General features: G+C 42.7%; 2 protein-coding genes across 1 annotated transcript in view; one reads left to right on the top strand and one right to left on the bottom strand.

Annotated features, from left to right (window-relative positions):
• The window catches only part of rnf213b (ring finger protein 213b), a 33,216-nt gene extending 23,378 nt beyond the window's left edge, over positions 1 to 9,838 (top strand). Inside the window, exons 44-65 of the mRNA XM_085361720.1 lie at positions 133 to 244; positions 471 to 675; positions 815 to 1,002; positions 1,152 to 1,274; positions 1,640 to 1,741; positions 1,843 to 2,088; positions 2,649 to 2,733; positions 2,819 to 2,853; positions 2,974 to 3,074; positions 3,175 to 3,319; positions 3,415 to 3,571; positions 3,662 to 3,756; positions 3,843 to 4,091; positions 5,410 to 5,542; positions 5,647 to 5,730; positions 6,683 to 6,866; positions 7,268 to 7,469; positions 7,549 to 7,626; positions 7,781 to 7,978; positions 8,169 to 8,258; positions 8,615 to 8,793; positions 9,271 to 9,838. Coding sequence (XP_085217846.1) covers positions 133 to 244; positions 471 to 675; positions 815 to 1,002; positions 1,152 to 1,274; positions 1,640 to 1,741; positions 1,843 to 2,088; positions 2,649 to 2,733; positions 2,819 to 2,853; positions 2,974 to 3,074; positions 3,175 to 3,319; positions 3,415 to 3,571; positions 3,662 to 3,756; positions 3,843 to 4,091; positions 5,410 to 5,542; positions 5,647 to 5,730; positions 6,683 to 6,866; positions 7,268 to 7,469; positions 7,549 to 7,626; positions 7,781 to 7,978; positions 8,169 to 8,258; positions 8,615 to 8,793; positions 9,271 to 9,409 — 3,130 coding nt within the window. The 3' untranslated portion in view covers positions 9,410 to 9,838. The remainder of the gene's footprint in view (positions 1 to 132; positions 245 to 470; positions 676 to 814; positions 1,003 to 1,151; positions 1,275 to 1,639; positions 1,742 to 1,842; positions 2,089 to 2,648; positions 2,734 to 2,818; positions 2,854 to 2,973; positions 3,075 to 3,174; positions 3,320 to 3,414; positions 3,572 to 3,661; positions 3,757 to 3,842; positions 4,092 to 5,409; positions 5,543 to 5,646; positions 5,731 to 6,682; positions 6,867 to 7,267; positions 7,470 to 7,548; positions 7,627 to 7,780; positions 7,979 to 8,168; positions 8,259 to 8,614; positions 8,794 to 9,270) is intronic.
• LOC146627163 (uncharacterized) overlaps positions 1 to 10,198 on the bottom strand; it is a 152,490-nt gene that overhangs the window by 81,382 nt on the left and 60,910 nt on the right.

A 10,198-nucleotide genomic window follows, 5' to 3' on the forward strand; every position in this document is an offset into this window, starting at 1 on the left:
AGGTCAGGGTAAATTAGAACTGACGCTGTAGAAACATGGCATGAAAACTAGAGTGTGAAAGAAAAACCAAGGCTCAAAGAAGGATTTCATTGAACATCCTGTATGTGGAGATCATTGGAGTATATGTGTTAGCTTTGCCCAGGTGAAGTCTCACATTCACACCTACCTGAAGAACCTGGAGGAAAATCTTCTAGATACAGAAGACCGCACTGAACTCTACCTGCTGTTCGTCAACTGCTTCCAGGTGAAAACAGACAGACTCTCCTTCCCCTTTAGTGCTCTTTGCATTACAATTTTCACCTGGGTTGTTTATATTTGTATATTAAGTTCATGTAATTTAACAGAAGTGAATTGTTTCACATGATGAGAGAATTCAACTTTGAGTTTTTGTACATAATCCTTCATTTCCCAGAAATCAAAATTCACATTTTGCACTAATTTTCAGCCTAAACTGTCTGTTTGCCACTCAGGATTCTCTGTTGTGCTTCAAAGCGAGAGACGTGGAGAAGAGCGTAGAACAGCAAACACAAAGCGATATCAGCTTCCTGAGCAGGATCGCCAGGAAACAGACTCCAGACAGACAGGAAGACCCGGCAGAGTTCCTGCTCAACACCGCCAGGCTCAGAATCTGTTTGAGCACCGCTGCAGAGCTGCTGGAGAGAGCCACAGCTCAAGGTGGGCTACACTTTGAGTCACATGTATGCATGCGTGCATGCCTGAAATGTTAAATCCAATACTGTGGTGCTGTGAGCTCAGATCAGCTGTAAGTCAGTTATCCCAAGCAGGCATTGAGTGTTTCGTCTTGCATTCAAAGGTGGAGAAATGGAGGCTAATCAGTACCTGCGACAGGTGAGGGGTGTGTGTGAGTACAGCGGTAATGATTGGCTCAAGGTTTACCTGCTGCGAGCCCTCCACAGACGCTCTGGCATCGAGCGCATCCTGTCCCTGATGAACAGTCCGGCCTCAAGGTGGATCTTCCCTGCAGAGGTGCTTCGACTTCAGGTAAGAAAATATCTAAAACGACAGAGCTCCTTCCATCCATCCATCCACCCATCCATCCACCCATCCATCCATCCATCCATCCATCCATCCATCATAGGCTATGTTACAGTATTTCAAAATCAAACATTGAAATCTTTTTTTCCTTGCAGAGAATGATTCCGACTAGCGTGGACAGTTTCCTTTGCTGCGGGGCTTCTTATCGAGCCATGAGAGACGCTGTAGCTCGAGTTCTTCTGGAGAACACCTCTGACACCTTTGTGACAGAGCTAAAGGTGAGCAAGATGCCAGGAGGTGGATGAGGATCTTATGTTGACTTCTTTTTTGGGGCAGTGTGCACAGTTCAGAAGAGGAAAGAGCTTTAATGCTGTCTGTAGATGTGTCATGTCTCCCTATGACCACCAGGGGTCAGCGAGGTCATTTAAAAGAGTGTTTGAAAGGAAATAATCAGTTAATCATTGAAGGAACATAAACATTTCATATTAACTCAAATTTTTAGCACTTAACATTTAACAAAAGAGATTTAGGATGATTTATTGACTGTTTTTTCGTGTGTTTTTAAATTCTACATTTAAAACAAGCTCCTACCTTCAGCTTGTTCACTTGTTTAACGTAATATTTGTTTTGTCTTTCTCTACAGAAACTTGAAGGTTCTCAGATCAGCCTCCTGGCCCTGGCCTTGTTCAGACAGGTCACCTGTCGCTACAAGTCACCTGATGTCAAAATACATCCCTCCAAACAGGTAAATGTCTGACTTAATCATTTATGTGTCTGACTAAAAAAAACGTTGTATATTTAATGTCCATCTACAGTTTTCTGACGTGTTGCACTCTGAATATACAGGACACAGCAAGGCTGGAAGAGCTCCTTGGAAAAAACATCAAATCAGGGGAATTCAGGAATTTCTGCACTTCACTTCTTTCCAGTCACATTGGCGGACCACATTCACGTCTCCATATAAGCCAGAACCTGCCAGCTCAGAGGCAAACCCTCCTGGAGCTGCTGGTCCATCTGGTCTCTGTGCTCCTCAGTGAAAGTCCTCTGCTCGTTCCTCTTCGTCAGATAGCCTTCCAGCCTGAGAACGTCACAGTAAGACACTTCTTACAGTCACTTACACTATTTTTTGTCCCACCCTGCTAGAGTAGCTTTGCATGACTCGAGGCTCAAAATAATCATTGTTTATTTGATGCTAAGCCTTGACTCTATCTAGAATATTCACTCTGCCTTCCTCTAGAGGCAGAAAAAACAGAGCAGCATGAATCCTGAGCCTTTAGCTCTCAGGGATTATCTGCACTTACAGTGACCTTATTGTGGAAACTTGAACCATGTTTAATGTGAGCGTCCACCATTGGAATAGTGTATACAAAGGAAAATCTGAATAAATGTCAGTTTACATGGTTGTTTCATGTCTTCTGGATAACCTGAGAATGACATTTGAATTTTATAAAACCAGGAAATAAAAGATTCAGTTAAGTTTCATTATGTTGAATGTAGGATGTTGTTGTTTTTGATTTTGTTTTTTAAGCGAAAAGTAACTGCAGATTTTTAAATTGTCCCGTGAGGTCATACATTTGTGTTCATAAATTTAGCTAAATGATAAAATCCTGAGGAAGGGGATAAAATTAACTCAGTTTCCTTCTTCCCGGCAGAACGCCTTCCTACCGACCATGCCGGATGATCACACAAATGAAGCCAGACAGTGGTTGAGAAAGGAGACAAAACTACAGAGCTACAGTGAGTGATTCACATTCTGAAGTTTGTTATTTTTGTTACTGACTCTTTCAAATCTGTCTTTTTTTCCTCTTTTTTCACATTTTAGCGTGTGCCAACGGGCATGTGTGTTTTGTGGGAGAGGTATGAACTATTTCTCTTTCCTTAATGCTTGAATTAAAAGTAAATTATTTAACAAGTAAAATATTTCAGATTCAACAAAGCAAAAACAAAATTAACCAAAATTCATGTGCTGTCCCATAGTGTGGAAGACCAGTGGTTACATCGAGATGTCACTGTGGGATGCCAATCGGTGGAGTAGGACATGTCCCAGTGTCTGGATTTACACAGCACACAGTGCAGGGGTATTTCTTTCTTCAGTTTAGCAAACTTATTACAGTATTTGTCAAATATCTCTCTATATATCTAATATCTGCTTTCCTCCATGTTTGTGTGACATGTCAGAGATCAGACGCGAACAGGACACATTTTAGGAGAAGCTCATCAGCGCTCTGAAGCCCCAGAAAGGCAGATGACGTACGCTCAGTCCTGCATCCTGCGGCTGCTCACGCACCTCTCCATGCTCCAGGGTGCCATAAAAAATCAGAGAGTGAGAATTTACCTGAGTGTGGCTTTGCATATCTGTGGTTTTAAAGGCTTGCATCATGTGTTAATACTCCTGTTTTTTGGCGGGGGTTTTTGTAGGAAGTCGGTACATTGATCCACCCCACACCGAATGATGTCTTTAAATTCCTGTGGCAACATCTTGAAAAGGACATGAAGGTTTTGGGGCAGACTCTGGATCAGAACATGGACAACACAGCGATTACAGTTCACCTGATCCTGGCACGATTCCCTGCAGGTGATACTGACTCAACCATGATTGTTAACATGCTGCTTGTAATGTCGCTGTAGAATAAACGTGTTTTAACTGTGCTGAACATTAACAAAGGTTCCCGCAATGCAAGACCCGATCTGTCCTCCAGACAGAGCCGGCAGCAGTGGGAGAAGCTTATATGTGATTCTGCCATCAGCCCAGTGCTTCAGGTAAGGAATACAATGTTTTTCAAAGACATGAAAAGACCTTTTGTGCTTCAGATTGATAAAGTTTTGTTTCTTCTGCCTGTTTTCAGGATTTGCAGAAAAATCTGACTGAAGCTCAGAACAGAATTGGAGCTGATGATGGACTTGCTGGAAACCCTTTGCTGAATCTCCTCTTTGGGGATCCTGGGAAAATGCTGTCCTCCCCCTCTAACTGCCCAACACACCGCTCGTCCTTCTGGACTCTACCCGAGATCATCACAGTGGAGCGTTTTTCTCAGTTGGTGGAAGAAAAACAGGGACAGAGTGCTTTACCTCTCCTCAGCTTGTTTCTTAAGAAGGTATCAGCCATCATCAAGCCGATGTGCACCATATTTCACAGATTTTACCTTAAGAGATTAGGTACAGTGAGGATGGCACAACTCTCCCTTAAATTTCACTGAAATCTGCTGAGGAGTGTCAGAGAAATTGTGCTCAATATCAGAAAAATTCAACTAAGAAGAAAATATCAGAAGTGATCCTGAACGCTTGTCTGTCACAGTAGTTTAGCTGATGATCTGGCGAGAAGTGAATGTCAAGGCAGGTTGAACCAGAGAGGGTGATGCCTGCAGGGATCTACACACAAACAGAGACAAGATGTGCACAAACACAGAGGGAGAGGGCACAAGACCACAGCAAACAGCACCGGAGGAACAAGACCGCTTTTAATAAGATAGCAAAACAGTAGTTTGCTATATTATTGAGTCAGCATGTCAGCATCAAGCTAAGAGTCAAAACAATGTGACTACGCTTTGAGGGCGTTGCATATTCAGCGGTTAGTTCTACACTGAATAAACAATGTCAGGCCTCCTCTTCCTCCTGTTACTCTAAACTGTAAAGCCCTTGTACTCTTTCAGTCTCTTCGATTTATGGCTTTACTCAGACTCAGGCTTACACTATGCAAACAGTGGAGAGGACTTTCAGATGAGAGGTGAAACCTGAAAAAAGTCCAATTATCTTCAGATCAAATGTTTAACACAATGGCCTGGATGACTGAGAACATACACAGGAAAGCAAGCAGTGAATATTAATGCCCATTGCATTAACAGGCTTTACACAGTATTTCCCATGTTTGCTGTTAGGGTGTTGAATCATAGCACTGATCTCTGTGCAAAGATCTGAGGTAAAGACCTGACAACATTACAGAGAGAAACCCAACAGTTGTCTTTGAGCAGCAGTTAGCAACAATGGGGAGTAAAAAAAAACAACCCCAAAACTCTTTTTTTAATTGGAAGAACTGTATGAAGCAGCTTAAGCGGGACAAAAGGGGAAAAGAAAGCATGTGCCAAAACGTAAGGACAGCAACAGCATACTTCTGCAAAGGCTGAAAATCCCCCCACACCATTAAGTCTCTGAATCCAAAAGCATATCTGGATACGGATGATTTTGTAATGTTTTTTGGGAACATCAGGAGGATGTCTCTAAATGTGTCCTATTGGGCCAAGCCCATATCCAGAGAAGCTTCGTGCATATCCATTTATTTATTATTTATCACCTGGCTAACAAACAGAATCGACTGTATAACCTCCTTGTCTCGGGGGATAATAAAATTCTGTGAGGTTGGTGGAGCCATTAACTTGCAGAAGAAAAGCTGACGCTGGCTTTGTGTGTTTTTCCCAGATTCACTGTGTGCGGCAGTTACATCACCTTCCTGAGCTAGCTGCTTTACAGTCTGACCTGCTGAGGGTGTTTCCTCTGGCGTCACACTCCACACCGCAGACTATTGCGCAGAGGTTACAGCAGATACCAGCAGGTACATCGGCCTTGCATCTGTGACTGATCAACACCAGCAGCAACATAACACAGACACAAACACACTCACAGACACAAACTGAATTCTTGTGTCATCCTCACTAGGGTACCAGAAGAAGATGCTGAGTGAGAGAGTGGGCAGATTCATCAGAGTGTGGAACTCCCTTAGAGCAGAGGTGGCAAACAACTGTAAGCATCTGCATGTCTGCTTTAAACCCAAGCAACGAATCTCCATCTGATGATAATCAGTGTCGTTTATTTTATTTTATATTATAAACTGAATGCATATCCACCAATTTTATATATAAAAAATAACACTTTATCAAGCAAAGTCTCATTTAGAGTCAACATAAAGATGTAACTAGGTCCAGATGTGCTTCATAATAGAAAAATAATCACACACTGGCACATATTTAAACATATTTAAAGCTCAGTCACATGATTACTAAAAAGAAGTGAAGTGATTGTTGGGGTGTTTATTGAGTGTCAGAGCAGTTTTCAGTTCCAGCACAGTGTTTAATATAAACAGTGGGAAGTCTTCAGTGTTTGGTTTCATAATATTTAGTTAAACGGTGGAAACATTACATTTTGACTTTTATTTTGGAAAATGAAAACCTCAGGTACAGTTGTGTTATTTGATGTCAACGTGGTTTGGGTTTAGAGTTCGTATTGCAAGAGTTACTTAATATTTTCGGGGCATCAGTTACTAAAGTGACTCATGAACGAGAAGGAGATTTCTGTCTGGGTGATCGGTTTTCCAAAATCATCACCTGGGCTCATTCTGACAGCTGTGAAGGACAAACAGTCCAGTATTAGGAGACTTACAGTTTACGCAGGCTGGTGGGGCCAAAGAACATCCAGCTCCAGGGAGTACTGGTGGCACTGCTTATTGGGAAGAATGTGAAGTCTTCAGTCTTCATATGATTCTGGTTAATGTGCACATGTGTGACTCCTTTCAAATGAAACAACAAAATGCACAGATGATGAGGGAACACTGTGTTTCTTGGCAGAAAGATTCAGTTGTTTTGGGAAGATGTCAGAGCTACGTGTCAAAAATAAATTCGACTTAAAGAAAGAAAGATGTTTTTATTCAGCTGAGCCGCTGTGTTGTTTCATTCTTCTGACTTCTGTGTGTATACAGCAGCAGACTTGGGTGTGGATGTGAACTTGTGTGAGAGGGAGGTGACAGCCGAGAGCTCTGGGGAGTTTCTGACTCCGAGCCGACACGGCCCGGGATCCGTTCTCCAAACTCTGGTCGACTTCCTGTCGGAGACTCACAACAGCCTGGTGAGAAAGGCCAGGCGAATGAGCGGCACCGAGGACAGGTCAGTCCAACATCAGCTGCAGAGGCTCGTGGGCCACAAGACTAAATCAAAGTGCCGTTTTCTTCTCAGCTTCCTTAATTAAATAACTGTTAAATTACAGGTGAAGCATAATTGGCAAATAGTCTTTTGTAGGGATCGCACTGAGATGAATTAGAAATCTAATAAGATTCCAGATAACTATATACAATCAATAAAAATAAATGAACAAAATTCTTGTGAATTGCTGCTAGATTTTGGACATTAGCAGGAAAATAACTTGCAAAGTGATGCATGTGTTGCTGTGTACTTCATGCTTCAGAATGATAAAAAACTACATTTTGTCACCAGTAACTGATGTAACATCCTGTTAGACCCCCTCTGGCCTCTTTAACTGTTAAAATCTTCTCCTGTTTTTTCCTCAGTGAGTACAGCGTTCCTTTGGAGAGGATATCAGAAACCCAGCTGACACTGTGCCACCCAGAGAGAGAGCTGCTGCCCCTGGTTTTAGCCCATTGCCAGTACACCTTGAAGAAAGGGGGCGAGACTGACAGCAGCTATGACCTGCCAATCATCCAGACCCAACTGGCACGCCGCTTCCTGGCTGGAAAACCACTTATCAAAGCGGTAATAATCTAAAATGCACGTGGATGTCAGGTAAAGCCAAACTCTCTACTGACCTTTTGTCCTCTTTGGTCTAAATCAGGACACCTCGAGGTACCTGAACCGACACCTGCAGGATTTCTCCATGGTTCTAACTGAAGTCAAAAAAAAGATTCCTCAGGTAAAACCATTTTACACACTGCTGTTGTTATCTGGAACTGACAAATGCCAGCTGAGGAATGTTCTCACTAGTTCCTGTGAGGCCACTTTGTTCAAGTTAAATTCCTCCCCTGACGTTCCGCTCCTCGGGCCCACTGACAGCGTCTGTCTTGCAGGAACCGCTGAAGGGTTCGGTGAGCAGTGCCCTGAAAACGGTGCTGCGCTCTTACACGGATGTTTGCGATGCTGTGTTTGTGATGGAGATCGGCCTCCGATTCCTCGGGAAAACAGGCGGAGAGCCCCAGGGTCAGCTTTTGTCCTACCTCACTGATTCACTGCAGATGGGCCCGCAGATTTCAAGCACCGTAGCCAAGGTATAATGTTGCAGATCTGCAGCTTTGTCCACTATGCAAAGAATGTTTTTATGTTTCTGTCTTTGAAAACTTCAATTATTGTTTGAATTTTGACATAAATCTGTTCTGTAAATCTGAAGTATACTTGAGCTGTGACTGAGAGGTGAAAACAACATTTCAAAGGTCTTTTAAAACTTCTGTTTCTATTCAGGGTCTTGGCCAAAGCAAACTGGAGCACAGCATATTCACCTGGCAGCTTCTGACTTGCTGGAAATCAGAGCTGATGCTCAACAGGAAGCAAGTAAGTGTGAAGAAAATCTTAAAATTCAAGGAATGTTCTCGGTGTGCTCGTTATGCAGTGTGCGGCTTCACCACCGCTCATTAAAGAGCCACAAAACTCCACCCATGGTGACCACACAATTTGTTTTCGAGTCAGTACTGTTACTCGTGACCCCTGCTGGCTGCCAGGGACTGACCCAAACCACACCATGGAGAGTGAATTTTTCGTGGCTGTAATCTGTGGAAGGTGTGCCGTCTGACACGGCAGGCGCCCAGAATCTCACCTCAATAAAAACAGAGAATTATTTTCTCTTTAAAAACTCTCTTGATACCTGAAATCAAGCAGACGGCTACATCTAATTCATGATCGTGTTGCAGGATCCGTTTCAGAAACTGCCGTCTGAGTTCCAGGAGAAGCTTTCGGAAGAGCAGAAGAAAGACCTGAAGGCCTTCCTCGCTGTCACAGACGTCGACACCTTCTCTTTGGAGCTGCATGAAATTCTTCTGCTGAAGACGAGCAGCGCTGTGCCTGACCAGGCTTACCAGCCACACTGGGAGTAAGAGCGTACACATCACAAATGCACCATTTGTGAGATTAGTTGTTGTATGAGGTAACACACCAAATGGTAAAACAACACAAAAACAACAGCATTATTGATGTTTTTACAGCTGAGATTACCCAACAGCTATTTTTGGACTTTCTTTTTTTCAAAAGTGTGCCTTTTGTTAGCGTAAGATTACCACCCCAGTCTAAAGGAATCCATTGATTGTAGACAGCTTTAATGAGAGTAAAGTGTGGCGGTCTCCCCCCCTGGGATTTGGAGCCTTTTGACTTCCAGGGACAACAGCGTGACCCCTCCAGGCAGCCATCTGTCAGAGGAAAGCAGCTTAAGTTGTGTCCCCTCAGCCACAGGTCATTTCTATTGCAGCAGCAGCAGCTGGGTGGGAAGTGAATGGGAATGCTTAAGGATGACAACAATGGATGCAGTGCTAACAGTTGTTTTCTTCATGTCCTCCCTCCCTGCTGTGTGCAGCATCAGGTCCACCTTAGAGATCCATCTGGAGGTGAAAGACCTTCCACCCCTGCCGGAGCTCGAGTCTTTACCAGAGGAGATCAGGCTGGGACAGAGCGCTGATGTGTGGAGGGCAGCTGTGGAGTTTAAAAGGCGATAGAGAGCAGAAATGTTTCTAGAGTTGGCTGCCACAGTATTGGATACGTTGTTATTAAATGTACCTTCATACGATGTAAATATTGTAAATAATTACAGTTGTTAAATTTCTATTACTTAATTGTGCCACGTGCAATTAGGGAACAAGTTAATGAATAAATGAAGGACCTAATACAGATGAGGTATTTCCCAGCATTTTCACAATCTTTATTTTAAACTTTCATCACATGCAGAGTGATTGGAAGCCATGACAATCCCTCACACACACAGTATGAAGCATCAGGCGGAAAGCCAGTAAATCAAAGATAATAAAGAAATGTTAGCATGGGAACATGCTCACTTAATTTTAAAGATATTGCACACTTTTATTGCTTCTGTTTTCCTTGAATGCAAAGAATGATAGATTTGGAGATTTAGTGCCAAATAAAATAGATTGGGGAAAAAATGGTCTGAGTCTGTTAGTATGAAGTGATAAATTCTCTTGGTGTGAACACTGCACATTCTTGCTCTAATTGTACAGCTATTGAATTTTATATACAAATTATAGACACATTTTAGCTCAACTTGAATGTCTGGCTTCTTTCTCACGCTCTTATTATGTAAACCAGACTGCTGAGGGTAACCTGTTATATTAGCCATCACAACCACAAGTACCTAAAAGGTAAATTTATAGTTAATATTTAATAATTGCTTATTAGTTGTTGAAGACTTTGTGCCAGGTCTCTTGCCTTTCCGGTCAGCAATACAAACAAAGTTAGTAGCATGTAATGAATATAAAGAATGAAGCCTTTAT

Source organism: Diplotaxodon limnothrissa, linkage group LG8, assembly GCF_057381915.1.
Source record: "Diplotaxodon limnothrissa isolate DT_005_m linkage group LG8, D_limnothrissa_male_GT1.1, whole genome shotgun sequence".
NCBI lineage: Eukaryota > Metazoa > Chordata > Actinopteri > Cichliformes > Cichlidae > Diplotaxodon > Diplotaxodon limnothrissa.